General features: G+C 41.6%; 1 protein-coding gene across 5 annotated transcripts in view; it reads right to left on the bottom strand.

Annotated features, from left to right (window-relative positions):
- DENND1A (DENN domain containing 1A) overlaps positions 1 to 18,389 on the bottom strand; it is a 152,953-nt gene that overhangs the window by 100,631 nt on the left and 33,933 nt on the right. For all 5 annotated transcript variants that reach the window (XM_053962529.1, XM_053962530.1, XM_053962531.1 and 2 more), the window contains exons 4-5: positions 6,396 to 6,445; positions 3,471 to 3,590 (exon numbers count right to left, since the gene is read on the bottom strand). In XM_053962529.1, coding sequence (XP_053818504.1) covers positions 3,471 to 3,590; positions 6,396 to 6,445 — 170 coding nt within the window. The remainder of the gene's footprint in view (positions 1 to 3,470; positions 3,591 to 6,395; positions 6,446 to 18,389) is intronic.

Raw genomic sequence — 18,389 nt, 5'->3', positions numbered from 1 at the left:
TTCACCTGGGCTCAGACCCCAAACCCTCTGGGGCGGGGTCTGTGCCTCACCTGGGCTCACCCCAAACCCAGAGGGGCGGGGTCTGTCCCTCACCTGGGCTCACCCCAAACCCAGCGTGGTCTGTCCCTCACCTGGGCTTACCCCAAACCCAGCGGGGTCTGTTCTTCACCTGAACTCACCCCAAACCCAGAGGGGCGGGGTCTGTGCCTCACCTGGGCTCACCCCAAACCCAGAGGGGTCTGTGCCTCACCTGAGCTCACCCCAAACCCATCGGGGTCTGTGCCTCACCTGAGCTCACCCCAAACCCAGCGGGGTCTGTGCCTCACCTGAGCTCACCCCAAACCCAGCGGGGTCTGTGCCTCACCTGGGCTCACCCCAAACCCAGCGGGGTCTGTGCCTCACCTGAGCTCACCCCAAACCCAGCGGGGTCTGTTCCTCACCTGGGCTCACCCCAAACCCATCGGGGTCTGTGCCTCACCTGGGATCACCCCAAACCCAGCGGGGTCTGTGCCTCACCTGGGCTCACCCCAAACCCAGAGGGGTCTGTGCCTCACCTGAGCTCACCCCAAACCCAGCGGGGTCTGTGCCTCACCTGAGCTCACCCCAAACCCAGCGGGGTCTGTGCCTCACCTGGGCTCACCCCAAACCCAGCGGGGTCTGTCCCTCACCTGGGCTCACCCCAAACCCAGCGGGGTCTGTGCCTCACCTGGGCTCACCCCAAACCCAGCGGGGTCTGTGCCTCACCTGGGCTCACCCCAAACCCAGCGGGGTCTGTCCCTCACCTGGGCTCACCCCAAACCCAGCGGGGTCTGTGCCTCACCTGGGCTCACCCCAAACCCAGCGGGGTCTGTGCCTCACCTGGCCGTACCTGCGCCCCCGCGCGCCCTCTGCTGGCGCCGCCGCCGCAGCGCAGCCGCCCCGGGTCACGCAGCCGGGCCCCGCGGCTTCACCCGAGCGACAAAAGCGGGGCAGGGAGGAGGAACCCGAAGACGAGAGGCAGGTTCGGCACTGAACAGAGCGGCTCTACATTGAAAACACCACAGAACACCCGGAAAAGCAGGTTTCACAGTTATCAGAGAGTTCAGCGATCCATGGGAGCTACTACAGCAGGAAAAAGGCTGTGGTAACTACCTCAAAAGCAGGTTTCTAAAGCAGTATTGGTCAAAACAGTCAAAGCAGTTCCCTGCCAAATGGAATTGCCTCTCTGCTGGCCACAGGATAACCCCCCTGCTACTGAACTCCAAGAGGCGCCTCACTGTGCTCTGCATCCCCAGGGAAAAGCCTCTGGGTCACTTCAAAGCTCAAGTCCAGACCCTGACTTCTGGCCCTAGAGTACTTCGCTTCCAGAACATTGCAGAAATTTTTTCAAGCACTCTCTGAGTGAAAAGAATTCCTTTTTCTGCTGTTTCTCTTCAATAACTAATCTAAACATATGATGATTTTCCACCTCCAAACCATTTTACCACAGCCAGACCCATAAAATCCCTGCTAAGCCTGTGAATATCATCTCTAGCAATAAACACCATCACTTAGCTCTTACACTGTTGCTGAGCATAGCAAGGAATACTTGAAGCTTGCTGCCATCCAATCTGTAATTTAAAAACAATTAAACCAACATTCTTTGCATCCCCATTTGCTTTTACTTTTCGTTCTCACATTTCTCAGCATGTTTTCCCCCACCCATTTACCATGCACCATCCTTTAGTACATAAAGGACACTGAGAAGATTCACATCAATAATGGGAGCTGCAGTCCTGGGAATAGAGGAAGTGATTTTATGTATTGTTGATTTACACTCCTTATTAGCCTCTAAAACTTGCATGAACTTGTATTAATAATGAACTTTCTTTTTCTCATCAATGCACAGAAGAAGCATCAGGAAGGAAGTGAAGAGTCCCAATTCATCCACTGTGGTTGGTTTTTTTTTTGTTATGAGTTGAAGCAAAAGGTATTTAACTACAACAGAACTCCTCCATTTCTTCTTGGCACTCACTCAACATAAGGGAGCTGACAGCAGAGAACTCTTATCCAGGAGGGATCAAGAAGGGACCCAGACTATTCCTCATTCAGACTTTCTTTTTAAAACTGTGTTTCTCTTTTAATTTGACATTGATCAGGCAAAGTTACCCTCTGTAAGCAGGCACTGCCCACACGAGACTGAAGGAATCAGCACCCAGCTGCAGAGGGGAGCAGCTCTGTGGGGAGAGCTGGGAAACACCTTCCTGCCTGCAGGATGCAGTCCCTGCTGGACTGCCAGAGCTAATAATAGCTGAAGTGTCTGCTACAGCACAGACAGAATGGAAGAAGATACTGAGCAAACACCTGTCACTCTGCCTCCCACTCAATTAATTAGGAATTTGGGTAGAGCTCACAATTTCTCTGAATATTAAGCTCCCATGCCATGGCATTGCTGTGTGCAGCCCCCTGCAAGGAGAGGTGACCTTGTATTTTCAATGTCCCCCCTGGAATGCTTCAGAGGGGCACATCCAGACATACCCAGGGTCCCACTCTCAGGTGCCCCACATGGGACAAAGAAAAGTTCCTCTGTCCTCACCCTGGTTGTGTCCCGTTCAAAACCAGCCAGGGATGGCCCTGACAGATGTGTCCAGCTGCTCACAGTGTCCTCATCTGGGAGGCTTCAGCCCCAGCTGTGCTGTCACCTCCCTGGCTGTCCTGTCACCTCTGTGCTGGCTTTACCTGGGCTACTGTTCCTAAACTTCCAATTCCTCATAAACACACAAAAAGCAGAAAGTAGAAGACAGGCAATTCTTAAATGTGCTTAAAACAAGACAGACCATTTGCCACACGAAAATCTTCAATCCATGGAAGTTCTTAATGGAACTAAAATATTGGTAGACATCAAAATTGATTTTACTGGCATCATTTCCTGCAGCAAATATAAATATAAATTCTGGACTGTATTCCAACATGGCTGTGGGAGGTTATCAAAAACTGCTCTGATAGAGCCTCTTGGCCCATTTTCTGTGAAATGCATAGCTCAAACTTCCACTGACAGTCTTTATTATGCCAAACTTCACAAAACCCTCAACAGGACAGAGGAAAGCTCACACATATAAACTTTGGGGCTGTGGAGAGCATCAGTGACATCCTCTCAGTTACCAACAAATGTTTTGTTAATAAAACTTGCATGTACAAATGTCCACAAAATGTCTTAACAAGATCAGTTGTGACAGCTAAAGATAACAGCTGCCATCATGCTATGTCATATCAAATTACTGCAGAGACTTTTTTTCCACGTTGTTAACTCCAGAACGTTGACTACAAACAAATACAGTTATCTGCAGAGGAACTCCGAGTGCTAGGGATTTTGCACCACTTGTGCAGAAGAACAGTGACTTTGAGGACCAGATAGGGAAATAATTCTGACCAGCTGGAAATGGTAATTGCAGTGTAACTGCAAAGTCAAACACTGCTCCTGCAGTCAGCCAGGAGCCAAACCACAGACCTACCTTAAGATACAGAAGCAGCTCTTGGCCCCTGAAGATAAGCGACAGAAGCCAAACCTCTGCTTGCTGTCAATGTCTGTGAGCACAAACGTGAAGTTCTGCCCAACTTGGTTAATGGCATGGCTGGAAACAGAGCAAGAGAGAAAAATTACTGCTGAGCTAACTCTGTGTCAAGTATCACATCCAAGTCATTGAACCTATAACATTTCCTCTTTCAGCAGAGTTTTTTTTGAGAAATGAACTAAAAAGTATGCACCCTGCAGAACCTTAAATATGCTTGATGAGGGAGGAGTGGGGGGGTTGTGGTTTATTTTTCCCATTTTTTAAGTGTGGGAGGATACTCATAACGAGTTTATCTTTAAAAGAAAATGGTTCTGATTATCAACCAGCAACCAACCCCATGTTCTCTCATATAACCCAAATATTTCTAATTATAGGAACTTAAGACTTATTTCAGGTCACATTCTAGGGTTTTTTTAGGTTTTCTGAGAACTGAGAAATCTGATTTGCACTGACATGTAGCTTTACACTCCTACCAATTGGAAGGAATACCCTGGTAAATTCAAAGCCATTTAACTAACAGTCACAGGCCTTACAATATTCTCTTCTATGACGCCACATGCAAAAAACCAATTTTTGTGGGAGAGTACACACTCAGTGCCTAGAGGGAACATAGGAAAAATGACTTGCAGAAATAAAAGCTGGATCCAAATGGGAAAGATGGCACTGTCCAACTTAGAAAGAAGAATCCTTCAGTGGATTCCAAACAGGGAAGGGAAAACATGCTGCGATGAAGATGAACAAAAAGACAGATATTTAAAGCATTCCAATAGTCTGAGAATTAGCCAGTGTGAGTACTATCATCCTCCTGAAATCTAAATGTCAGCAGAGCAACTACTTCCATAAACCACACTGAGCTGCTGGGGATACCCAAAAATCCCTCACTGGTGGTGTGTTTTATCTGTAAAGCTTGGATGTAATGTTACTATGGTGATTTTAGTACAGTGTTTTAAAAGGGGATTATATGCTTAATTTTAACAAGGTTGAGAGCAGAGCGTGTGTGAGAAATAGCATTAGAACTGACAATTAAAATTATGGAACAGGGGGAAAAAACACGTTTCATTAGCAGCAGGGAGAAGCTTGTTTATTAAACAACTCAGACGAGCTGGTGAGTTCCTCCAGAGCAAACCTAGAGTCCTGCATTTGTGTGACCTGGAGAAACCAAACCTTGCTGACAGGTCCTGCTCAAGTTCAGTGCCAGTTTTTCACAGGAAGGATAAACTTCCCCACATAAAAAGTGTTCTTCCTAAGATTTTAGTGTCAACCCTTCAGATTCACAGCTCTGCTTTCAGATGGGCAGAAGGTCTATTTAGAGCCTCACAGGCTGGAAGCAGCATAAACCTCATCTCTAACAGGGCAGACAGAAGTTATGGCTGGAGGGAAGGGGAGAGAAGAGGAGTGATTTCCATAAAATCCCCCCAGCACCTACACCTGACTAACACAGTCCTGGCAGGGAGCAGCTCTGCACTCCTGCAGCTGCAGAAGAGCCTCTGCCTCATTCCACCCCCACAACAGCAGGAAACTCCTGGGCCATTGCCTGAAGGAATGGCCAACCAGCCCCTGGGGCTCTGACCAGTGCCACAACACATGAACAGAATCCGTGTAAAAAGAATGGAGTGTGTGTGCCACTGAGAGCCACAGCCTTCAGAGCCACCACTGCCTTTTTTTACACCCAGAAGAGAAGGAGCACAAGCCTCTCCTTCAGCTGCCACAGCCTTAGCCTGAGGTGTGCTCTGCCTCCTGCAGTGTGGGAAGTCCATTCTCCACCTGAAATTATTAAGTGTGTTCTGGGTGACAGTGTCTCCTTTTCATTCAAACTGGCTGGCTTTCAGTGACAGTCTGTGATATTCAGACAAACAAGTGGATCCAGAAATGGGAATCACTTTTCATTATGTTCTCATTTGCACCCCATATGGGTTTTCAGTGTTCTATCTTTCAAAATGTTATATTGCTGAGGAAAACCAAAAACAACAAAACAAACAAAACCCCTAGGTACAATAAATCTACACACAGAAAGCATAACTATTTGTAGTAGAAACAAATACATGAGAAAAATGTATGAGTATTTCCCTGCTTCCACCCCTAAGGAAATGAAAAGGATGAGCAGTAAAACAGGGATTCCAAATTCTAAAATGAGAAAAAGACTTGCAGCAGTTTAATCACAGTAAAGGTCAATTCCCTCAACCCAAACCATTCTGTGTCTCAGCTGATGAAGACAAGTCATTCTGACCAATTAAGTGATGCTCAGAGATGAGATGAGCACCGGTGCAGCCTTTCGAAATTTCAGTTGTTGTTCTTTTCACAAAACCATCAAGAATAACTCACAGTAAATGCAAAACTGAAAAAGTTCTACAGTTTCCTAAATTACAGGAAGTAAATATTCTCAGATCTTCTCCATTCACTTCACAATTTCTCCCCCAAAATCAGAAGTCACCTTAAGTAGCTGTCAAGTAAAGCAGCAGCATTCCAGCAACATCAAGAGGCCTTCAAATGGAGAGCATTTAATTAATTGTTCCACCCAAATTTTGGCAATTAAGAAATAAAATGCACAAGCAGACAAAGCTTTGGTATTAGTATGCATATTTGACAATTCCTACTCAAGCATTTTCCATCTGAGCATTGTGCAGAAGTAAAACAAAACGCCCTCAGAGTACTCCCACCGAACAACTCCAACTTTTAAAACTTCTTTTTGTTTCATGGTGCCCATAAAAACCCCAGGAAAAAGTGATTCTGAGACTATAATTTGCACTCAGGTGCTTTAAGTCCCAGTCACACAGACAGAACACTATGAATGGTATGGCTTTTATTTTCTACAGGGGTTTTATTGACAAGCTTATTTTCTTGTAAAGTTTGAAAAGCTAACAATACCTGTCCACATAGAAGGGGAAACAAAACTTGGTCAGAGTCTGTAGAACTTCCTGTAGAGAGAGAGAGAGAAAAAAAAAGATAATTTATACATCTATGGGGACCAATAAATCTAATATTAACCACATCACACAATTTCACAAGTTTGCCCTGAAGAAATAAAAGACAGATGAAGAAATATGGGCTTTATCAATTACATGGAAGTAGTACCAGGCAGTCAATCATGTGAAATAATAAACATGATCAAACTTCATTAAAAATGAAAAATTAATCAAGATTCACACATGGGCAGGCAGCAGGAGCCATCCAGCAATTCTCCAAAGAGGAGGAGGAGGTTGGGTTGTTGAGTGTTAACACCTCTCTGGGGACAGTCCCTACCCTGACCATATGGATCGGAGTGAATAACACCAAACCACATGGGCCTGGCCTGGCAGGACCACTTCTGCTGGCACAGCTTTTGACTGTTACCTAGGAACAGAGGTCTGGGGGATTAGAGAATACTTCCTAACATCAGCAAGATAAATAACAAAAGATGAAGCCAATAGGTCTCATAGAAGGAATGTTTAATGTTGCCTACTGCTATTAGAAAGGAAATCTCAGAGTTAAAAGACTGATTAAAATAATGTGTATTAAAATTGATATGGATTGTTTAACCTACCAACCATTTTCTAGAAGTTGCAAAACAGCACCACAAACAGAAAAGCGTTTAAGCGTGAGAGCAAAGAAAAGGATGAATATGAAAAGTGGAAACATGATCAGCAGATAAATTATTAATTTTCAACTTCACAACATTAAACAAGTACAGTCACTAAAGAGGCAAAACCAGAAACATGTTAGTCCCAAAACAGTTGTGTTCACAGACAAAAGCAAACCATGAGATATTCAAAATTTGAATTCTGTAACCCACAAGACACCAGAAAGTTCTCTCAGTTTACAGATCTTTCCTACAGCCAATTCATTGCTCATTCTCCTTCACACTTCAATATTTCAGGTCCTGAAGTGTAAATTCTATTTCTGCTTTCAGAACCCTGAACAAACAACAAACCCTCTGATAAAATCAACACTTGTCTGACCAATAGCAATAAATTATCATCAATAACTAAGTAGATGCTTCTTGCTTCATTTATTTCTAAGCCAAATGCCATCATTCCCAAATAAACTCCATCAATCTAATAACCTCTCCAGTGAAGCACAAAACATATTGACTCCCTTGCAGGAACACGTTCCTCCTGCATAATTCAAACAAGCACAGCCCATCCTGAGCCGTGGTTTCAGGCTCAACTGCTCACACTCTTCTTTGGAGGTTTCTTGACAACTAAAATGTGGCAAGTTCTGAGGATTTCAGGCAAAAACAGATATGGAAACTTTGACTTCTTGACAGTTTATTGATAGATTATTTAACAACCTCCTGTTTTTAAAGAACAAGAAAGATCTATTGAAGAATGCCATGTAGAGCAAAGACGTCTCCTCCTTTGAATTGCAGCAGGAAAGTTGGAAAGGAGCTATGTAGATTGCAGAGTAAACTCTGCAGAAATCTCTATTTTGATACAAAATAATGCCTTGGTAGTAAAGGTCTCATTAATATGATTGGGTTCCCCCTGGTGCAGAATCTCACTGACTTTCACAAGCTGAACAACTCCAATTTCTCAGGCACAAAAACTGCATCTGGACAAATTTTAACTACTACACAGTGGTCCTTTGCCACAACTGAAATCTTACAGTGCAAAATGACAGCAAACAAACAAACAAAACTCACAAAAGAATTCTAAAATTGTGAAATTACTATATCAGGAGAACAAAGTGCCTGTATCTTTATTGGCTTTATCAATACACATTGTCCTCAGAACAATGACTTTAGCTATTTTTTCAGAAACAAAATCATATAGATACATAAAATTCTGAAATAAAATAGTGTTAGAAGACAGAGCCATCAGTCACCTCAAAATGGCAGAATATATTCTCTCCATTATTTTGATGACTTGAATAATTCCTGTAACTGCAAGTAAAACCATTCACGTAATAAAACATTCAGCATCTCATCAGCTTTGTGTCACTGGAGAAGTGCATTACTCAGAACTTACTCTGCACTTGTTCCTAGATATTTACAGCTTCCTAAATGCAGCAAAGGAAATGTTCATGTAAACAGGGCATATATTGGCTCTGTACTGCTCTAAACTGCCCCCTCTTTTAAAGAAAGATTTTACAGTGATATTATTATCTGACTTTTGCAATGTCATTGGACATAATTTGCCTTTCATTATACACCAATTCTTATGTGCCTCGATTCACAACCAAAAAACTGAGACTAGCACAGGTTAACTGCAAACTTATTTTTCAATGGTAACTAATAAAATAATATAAATACCATATGCAGAATTAGTTTTTAATTAGGAAAACTGCTGATCTTTTGCATGTAAGAAAAACAGTTACTGGAGAACTATCCCATTTTTGCTCAAGTTGCAAGCTCGTTACTCTAAACGCTGCTTTTTTTAAAATTCTTTAAATACTCCTCAGTTTGAAAGATAAGCAATACTTACATCATTCATATGCAACATTCTACCCAACCTCTTCAGGTTATTGCTTATGACCCAGAAAATTCTTCATTTTTTTATGATTTCAGACAAAACAAAACAAAACCTACAATTGCTTTATGTCAACATCTTATAATCTTTTTTTTTTTTAACCCAACATGAAGCACAGAGGAAGTATCAATAGTCTGTTTTCTTGTTTTATTCCCTTATGGCTATTTTCCTAAAGAAAAACCTGCATAAATGCCTGTAAAGCAAAAGCCCCTAAAAAGAAGACCAGAACCCCCCAGCAATCCAGGACAGGCAGCTGATCAACGTAAATTACCCAGGAGCTGCCGCCGGGGTCTCCAGGGGACCACACGCCAGTTTTCTGGATCAATCCCCAAGTTTATATTTTCACAAATCTTTTTACATGCAGTTTGATTTTTAACATTTTAATGAGCAAAAAGTGCATCTCCAGCAGCCAGGCACCAGAGCTGAAGTGCAGGGCATGAACCGTGTCCCGGGGGATGCGGCGCAGCCGCGGCACCGGGGGCTGCAGCACAGGCACCACCTGGCTCCCCGTCCCAAGGTTCCAACTCTTTTCATAATCAAAACACTGCTGACATTATAAACCCCACAAGGGTTTTCTAAAATCCTTCCCAATCAATAAAGCCAGTACATAACTTATCGGAGACAACACAGAGCTCATTGATTAAGTTTGGTTTCAGTAGCAAAGTTTTCAAAATAAATGAGGCAGGAAGGCCGCGCTCAGCCCTTTTGTGTCACAGCCATCTCTGAAGGTGAGGCAGGCTCTGCAAGGCTTTCCTACACGGGCAGGACAGGCTTGGAAAGCCAGGCTGGCAAATACACGCAATGCACACCGGGCTCGTGTCCCAAACCATCTCTCTGTTGCAACCAAACAGTAAAGAAAGCTCAACAATGCTGAAAAAATGTGCACATTCACTTGTGAACTTAATATGCAAGCTGTAGCTGAAGTCTTTTTTATTTTTAAACCCTTCACCGTATGCTCCCACTTCCAAATCAACAGAACAACTTCAGATTTTCTTAAATACAGTGGGTTGCTTCACTTCTGCTCAAATGAACATCACTAACAAATATCCCACGTGCAGCTGCAATTAAATAAAACTGCACTGACAAATGATGTGCAAATGGCTGGGCTAGAGAAGGGTCTGCTGCAAAGTATCTGCTCCTAGAAAGATGCACGAGACACCAGAGATGCACAGGGGAACAAGAAGTGTAGGGAGAAGTGGGACAGAAAAGAAATTAAAATACCAGGAGATCTGTGGAAAATGCTGAATGATTAAGGTATGATACTTACACAGGAATGGGAGTCAGAGCAGGGAAACAACACCACACAAACCAACAGGCTGGGAACCTATAATGGAAAACCTGAGGAAAATCTAGATGAAACTGGACCACCCAGAGTAGAGACTGGACCTTCAGCTGAGGATCCTGGAGGGGAGGTGGAAAGGAAGGAACCCAAAACCCCACAAGTATATGTTACAAGAGAACAGAGCATGGCCAGTGAGAGGAGTTTTCCATGGAGAAGAGATGACTGTGATGAAAAAGGTGGATTGCTGTTTCATTTCCTTGCCCTTACACCTGAGGCAAAGTACAGCTGAGGCTGCTGCAAATGAAACACTACACAGAGAGGGTGGAAGCACTTTTCTCCTTACCCAGCTTGAAAGGCCATCTGAACCCAGCAAGGAAACCAGAGGGAAATGTTCCCTCTGCCATGGGGGGACACCAAGAGACTTCTGAGAACATCAACAGCCTGAGGAAGGATGGAGGAGAAACTGGAGAACAGGGAGGGCCCAGAAGAGAATTGCATCCAGCCCGATGGGCTCAGGGTGTGTGAGCACAGGGAACAGCATCTCCACTAGGCCAGTGAGCAACTACTGGTGACTTTACTGCTCCTCAGAAGCAGCATCAAATTTAAACACTACAGAAATGTTAATTTAGCATTAAATAGTGCTAAGAGCTTAACTGAAGCAAAATATTATCCAATTAAACTTGGGTTGTCCATTAATCTCTCCTACACCCACAAAACTGTAAACTGCTCTTACAGTTAATTCATCTATTTGGATAATTTTAAGCTAACGATTAATTAAATGATCCACTGCAAGGGAGTAACAGGTTTAATACTTTTAAAAAGCAAACAATAACCTTAAACCCAAAATTTCTCTAAGTTCTAAAGGTCTCTCTAGTTTTGAGAAAACTGGTACAACACAGATTCTTTATAAAAAATCATTGCTTGTTTAAAATATTTATGTCAAATTTCATATTGCATTGATTTTGCAATAAAATCTTTTTATGCTTTATATCCTTACTGAGCATTACTTAATTTTGTAATGCATTAAATATTCTAAACAATTATTTTCATTAGTTCTTTAAAAGAATGTTCTACACCCAAAAAAATCTGGATATAATGTGCTTAATAAAATTACTTTAAATTGCCTGAATTTAGTTTTATGTCTACTTTTCTAATTCTACGGGTATTCCAATACAACTTTATAGCACTAGATTATCCATTTGTTCTGTGTTCCAGAAATCCACCAGCTCTTTCTGAGCAACTCTAAAGCTTGAATTAGGGGAGGGTTTTTCTCCCAGAGTCGCCTGTCCTTATCTGAGAGTTAGCAGGGGAACAGGGCCATACAAAATAACATCATTTCATTGAGGGTAACTGATTGTACTCAGGAAAGCACTGTTCTAAACAAACAAACAAAAAGACCCCAACACACATATCCACAATCCTGCAAGCAGGAAGAGCAGGAGATAAATAACATTTCCTAAGCATATTGAGGCCTGCTAGCATTTAAATATTTTAAACGTACAAAATATGTGCACAGATGGGCAACTTTTCTCCTTGCATTACTAAAAACATATTTCAAGATAAAGCTCAAAATCCCTGAATTTTTTAAACCTAATTGTGACTCTGTTTCTTAGAATTCACACCCCAAGGCCAAAGCTTTCCTGCCACCAGTCCTTCAAATCTGATTTGGACATTACACGGGAGGAGGCTCCAAGCCTCCCTGAGGTCTCACTCCTTTTACAACACACGCAAAACCAGCAGATAATGGGCCTGTGCTGAATTCCGGGCTCTGCTCAGCTCCTCCTGGGACACAGGCCTAGCAGATGTGATAAAAACTGTGTCAGAGAAGTAGCTCTAGTTTTTGCCTTAATGACAACTTCAACCTCTCAACTCATAGAACAAAAGAACAGGAACGACTATTACTTTTCTCCAGTAGAAAAAAAAAAATCTGAAAGTAAAGCTGAGCTAAATATTTAAGCAGTTTTTCAAAGAGATCTCCTCAACAAATGTCTTTAAAACCCCTTCAGTAAAAGCAGAGATTTAGTTTCATTCTAAGAGAAATGGATTTTAGCTACAAAAAAATCTACAGCTACTGTTGTACTGTTGAATAATTGTTCCAGCCTTAAATCAGAAATAACTGAAAAATTATACTAACAGGCATAAAAAAAAATCAGGTCCAATTATGTGCATAAACAGTGATCAATTGGTAAAGGTAAGAAGTGTCAATAGCAGAGAGCTGGAACACTGATTCAATTAAATGTATTTTAAACATTTAATTACTAAAACCAAGGTGTATTTTCACTTGCAGATTTAACAGAAATGAGGTGAGAACTATTAGCTGTGAAAAGATAATCACATCCTGCTCAGCCCCCTAAGTAAGTTGCACAGGTACACTGCACCAAAACCAAAGCTTTAAATCTATCCTTGGGTTAGCATTTGTTAAATATTATAATTCTGGCTTAAGATGAGTGGCCTTTTCAGCCGTGGTCTCCATCGGTCTATTCAGCTCCGAGCACATACCCACTTAATCAGCAATCATTGTTCTCTGAGGCAGGACTTTGTTGTCAAGACAAGCACTGAAACCTTTAAAATATTTCAGAACTGGCATAAGAAAAAAGTGATCTTTGTCAAACAAGGACAAATTTATGCAAATCTTTTATAAACATTCACAAACATTTATTTAGCTTTTGAAATGTTGGCCTCATTTGAGAGCATGAAAATGAGGGGGAAGTAGGAAGATGCAAAGGACAGCTTAGAGGCTGGCACACTACATAAATATTCAGAAGGAAGATTATAGGATTCATGTTAGGCTGTCTTAGGTTTCTCCACAGTCCACATAGAATACCGAAGAACAAAACTAACGAGAAGTAGAGCAGATGTTAGACAATGCACCAGCCCTCTTTTCCACACTCACTTGGCTATACTTCGATGCTTTCATTTTTTCTTTCAATATGGTCAGGTCATTCAAGGATTCTCCTATAGACTCTGTATTGTGGCTACAGCGCTATAAGCTGGACCTCTGTCAGCTTTCCAAAAGTTCCTGATGAAAAGGCATTATGCAAATTGTACCTCTCTTACTCTCTTTTCAGGAAAAAAAGCCTCCAGTATGCAGTCATTGGAGTATTGGAAGTCCCAGCCTTCATTTCTGTATGGTTGTGTTTGCCTTAGGGCCATGCTGCTTGTTTTGACAGTGGATCCCCCCAGATAGTTGGGATTAGTCGAGCTTGTTTAGATAAACTTAAAATCAAGGCCTTCTCTAGGTAGACAGCTAGATGTAGCTACTGAGTTTCCAGCTGCCTTCTGCTTTCATCCCAAAACAACTGCAGATTCACAGCAGAGATCACAGCCACAGGCTATGTCACATACATAAGTACGAAATTAAAGGCTGCTAAAAGAAGCCTTTGTAAGTCTTAGTGCTAAAATAAGGAATCTGTACTGCATAGTTTAAACAAATTATTGAAGAAGCACCAATAAAGGTCTGCAGCAGAGAGTTAACAAGATGTGTGTGAAAGAAATGCTCTGTTTACATAACTGGGCAGCATCAGGCTTTGCTAACCACCACTGCCCCATCCGCTGTGCAGCCTCCCCAAAATACAAGGCAAGGAAATACTTGGAAGCATTGTCTGCTACAGCACCCGAAAAAGAGCTCTGTTTGTCAAATACAAACTTTATCATCACAGGAGACTACTGTGGCAGCACTGTTCCAATTAGATTTTCAGTCATATACACAAGCAGATTTGGTCTTTGCTATAGCCAGATAATGCAAGCCACAGGAATTCATTCTCACAACTATGATATGTTAAAAGAGAAGGGCCAGAGCTCCAAATGGAAATTAACACCTACAATCAAAACCCACCCATGTAACTACGTTACACCTTTATAAATCTGCACTGTAGTTCAGTCCCAACAGGAGATTCATTTTTCATAAGGTAGGAAAAAACCCACAAACAGTTTTGACTTTTTTTAAGATTGTAATCTCTTCTAGCTGGGTGAAAATTTTCATATGCACTTCTGCCACATCCAGGCACAACAGATGGGAAACTGAATTAAAGGAAAAATTAATCCCTAGGATGTTATCAACAAACAGCCAGCAAAAAAAAAAAAAAAAAAAAAAAAGAGAGAGAGAAAACAAACAAACTACTTAGTTCAACAAATAGTAAATATCATTAAAAATCAACTCCCATCTCTTGCTCAAGAAAAAGGATGTGCAGAAACTTGCAATGTTGGAACACTTTAAAGCCAAGAATTTTGTGTCTAAGAGGACAAGGTAAGGATTGGTCACCAACCTCTGCCTCTGTGCACAGGAGGTCTCTGGAATCACATTTCTGCCATTTCCATATTAGAGAAATTCTACCATCTCCCACTGCAAAACTAATTTCACTGAAAAGGTCTTTTATGGAAACTCAAAGCATTAAAAACTGCAAGAGATGAACATTAGACTTCAATTTCTTCCTGCACTGGTTACCAAAGAGCATCCCGAGTTCCCTTTGTCATTTCATACCACAAATCCCCATCAGTGACAGCCTCAGCAGAAATAAGCTACGGACTGGGAATCCAAACCAGCAACTGAGCAAACAGCTAATTCCTGACGAGTACTGGGGAAACCTGTCCCATCAGTGCCAGTGGACTTAGAAGAAAACCGAGTAACACTCCAAGAGTTGTCACCTGAAAATGTAATCTCACTGCTAAGGATGCAGCTGTCACAGCACTATCAAATACCAGCAGCTGGTAGAACCCCTGGATTTGCCTTCTCACAGGTGTCCAATTGCTGTGCCCAGGATGCTCCTCTCTGCTGAGGAATGTGTTGAAGTTGACACTAACAAAGTTGTTTAACACCTCCCTCACCCAGGTAGTATCTGCCTGTTGCAGGGAGGAAGTGTAACAAAACTGAACAATCATCCCAAAGGGGGCAACAGCTGACCAACTTTGAAACTTCTCAAGGCCCTCTTTCTCAGGCTCGTGTTCCCATCACACCGGTTTGAGAATTCCCTAAAGAACAAAGTTTAAAATGACGAGCATGATGAGGACACTCTTGCCCACAGGGCAAGAAGAACTTCTCTAACATATTTTGCAGAGATGAGATGGAGTCAGTGATCACTTCAGACAACTGAAGGTTATAAGAGGATAAAGCTTTTTAAATAGATCAGCATTTCTACAACTTTCAGATTTTCAAATACAAGAATATGTTAGGGAGAACTGTGGTCAAAACCTGAGAGCTATAAAAGCATTCATTAGCCCTGGAAAGTGGTTTTTACTTGAAGAAAGGAGAGCTGATATGACCAAAGATGACCAAACTCAGAATCTGAAGTTTTCCAAGTGCAAAGCAAAGAACTTTGGACTTCCCTGGTTTAACAAGGGTCATGTCCAGCTTGTCCCTCTAACATGCCACCAGTTCCATGCTGCTGTCCAGACACACGTGAAGGATTGAGTGTGTGAATACCAATGAGTGTCATCCACCAGCACCAACAAACCCTTTGCAAGGGACAGCACTTCCCAGCTCCTGTCCATGCAGGCACCACCACCAGAAGGAGCAAGGAAGAGCTTTACGTGCAGGGAGATGAGCTGGCTGTACTTTAACATGCCCAAACCCCCACTGGCAGGACCTTGAATGTTACTTCATATTCTTCTTAAACAAAACAAAGATGCTTTCCACATATTACAAGTCTCTAAACAATAATTTTGAAATAGTTTATGAATGAATCAATAGCACCAGTATAAAATGGAATGGTTCAGGAGCCTGGTACAAGACAACTTCCAAAACTATTTTGCTACTGACTGCTTCACCAAACCTAAGTAGAATAACACTGCTGAAGCATCTCCCATTTTAAAGAAACCCAGCTTTACCAGCAGTGAATATTTTATACCTTTATCAGTAAATTTAAACAAAAGTGATAATGATTACTCACTCTAGGCCTGATCCCACAACCTCTACTCACACAAGCAGTCCCACAGGATTTTAGTATCACCACCTCAACGAATAAGGGTTTGCAGGACAGGTTTTAAATTATTCATATATTCACAGATTTTTAAGACCAGAAGGGACCATTATGATCATCTAGTCTGACCTCTTGTATAACAAAGGCCATACAATTGTAGCCAGTAATATTTGCACTCACTGAATCATCTGTAGTAAAATCAAACTGTGTTTAGCAAACTTCCAATATCCATTCAATTTTTTCATGAAAGAGAACTGAGATGGTTTACAAAGTGGCTTGGACATATTTCCTCACAGTTGAACCCAATTATTCCTCTATTTCTATTCAGAATTCTTCTGACTTCTGGACACTGGCTTTTGGTGTGGTTTTCACAGACAGACTCCAGAGTCCAACACTACCTCAGGTACTCTCAGGCCAAAATAAGTAACCTCCTGAGCGCCTTCAAAACATTAATTGCCAGTTAATTACTATTTGATTTCTGCACTTTTACCACTCCTGCCCTGCACCATGAGACACAGATATCATAAGTGAAAAGACATTCAATTAATGCTATCAATGCTGCACAAACAGGAAAACAAACATTTCCACCTCAGCTCTTTCCCAGATAGGATCATGTGCAGCAGCTACTTCAACCACAAGCTCAAAGACAAAAAACAACAGAACCATTTTTCTACATTTTCTAAATTACTAACTGCTCAGCCTTTCCCACCCAACTTCATCTGCTCCCAGAAGGACAGCTCTTAATTTAAATTACTCTTGAGATAGCTTTTATCATACTGTGTATGCAACCTGTGAGGTAAAAAGTTTATCCTCAGATTCTGTGCAATTCAGAAAAATCCAACTGGATCATAATCATCCCTGTTCAAGCAGCTCAGTCCCTTAGTGCACACAGACTTTCCAAGACAGGGGTTTATGCTCCATTAGTGGCCAGCCCTGTGTAACGACTCTCCAACCACACAACTCTCAATGACACAAAGAAAGTGCTTTTCATTTTTCCCTGTGTGCAATGTTTGCACAATGCTCATAGACTCTGTACCAGAAAGATCATTAGTTTCTATAAAAAGACTGCCATAAAGTTTTATAGTTTATCTATAAATGTATAAAGATTGTTGGTTTTGTTATAAACTCTGTTTCAATGCCAGTGGAAAGAAAAATTGCCAGCAGAATAGAAGTAGCAATCTGCATAAGTACCAGCTTGGAAGCACACATACCTCAGTCATTCCTGGAGTAATTAACTGAACATACAATAGTTCATCAAATTACAGACAAGCCATCATACCACTGAGAGCAGCTCACAAACAGCATTTCTCCCTTCCTTTTCAGATGAGCTATAAAGATTAAAACAGTCAGGAACCAAATGATGCACTACTTGAAATAAAGAAGTATTTTTAAATGTACTGCATTTTCCAAGGTTGTGTAATTCCTCCTATACCTTCCATTGATTGCTTTACTACTTCCTATTTCTATATATTTATACAACTGTTTGCTGTATTGTTTCTGATAGAAGTTTGTATCTTTGCTGCAAATGTCATTGTCTTTAAATTAACCCAGGAGAGCTGTTAATCTTTGGATTAATCTTCAAAACAGTGGACAGCCAAAATTCATGTGGTGACCTGCCATGGATGGTGTTTACAATATCCCAGCAGCACAGGATTCCACCTAAAAAACATTAACTTCATTACTAACTTTTTATTAGGAACCCAAATCAGAAAATATAGTGATAATGAAGGATTTTTCCAGTTTTTGAAAGGATACTTCTATCTACAGTGACTGCATTTAAAGAAAAACTAGGAGTTCTCATCTGGTTTAAATTCTGAGGTCATGCTGAAAATCCAGCACTGGGAAACTGTTGCTTATAATACCAACAATTACTGATTTCATGCTAGGTAAAACCACAAACACATACATATACATTTTGTTCTTAAAAACTATTATAAAACAGCCCAACAAGTTAAAGCAGTCTCATATTTAAAAACGTATCTCAAGACTACTCCAGTGGCCCTCCTGCCATTCAAAAAAGCCTCATTTTACCCATTTCAAGAGGCCTGGAGCAATCATTAGCATTTTCTCCCCTTGGTAAGGCTCCTCAGTTACCTTGTCTATGACATTTTCTATAAAATATTCCCTTATACAGTTATTTAACAGATTTAAACCGTAGATGTCATTGTGGTCTGAACATGTCAAAGACAACTTGAGGGAAAAAAATCAGGACACGCAG

Source organism: Vidua chalybeata, chromosome 21 (genome assembly GCF_026979565.1).
Source record: "Vidua chalybeata isolate OUT-0048 chromosome 21, bVidCha1 merged haplotype, whole genome shotgun sequence".
NCBI classification, from domain to species: Eukaryota; Metazoa; Chordata; class Aves; order Passeriformes; family Viduidae; genus Vidua; species Vidua chalybeata.
The sequence above is the reverse complement of the archived record's forward strand: the minus strand, read 5'-3'. Positions and strand labels throughout refer to the sequence as shown.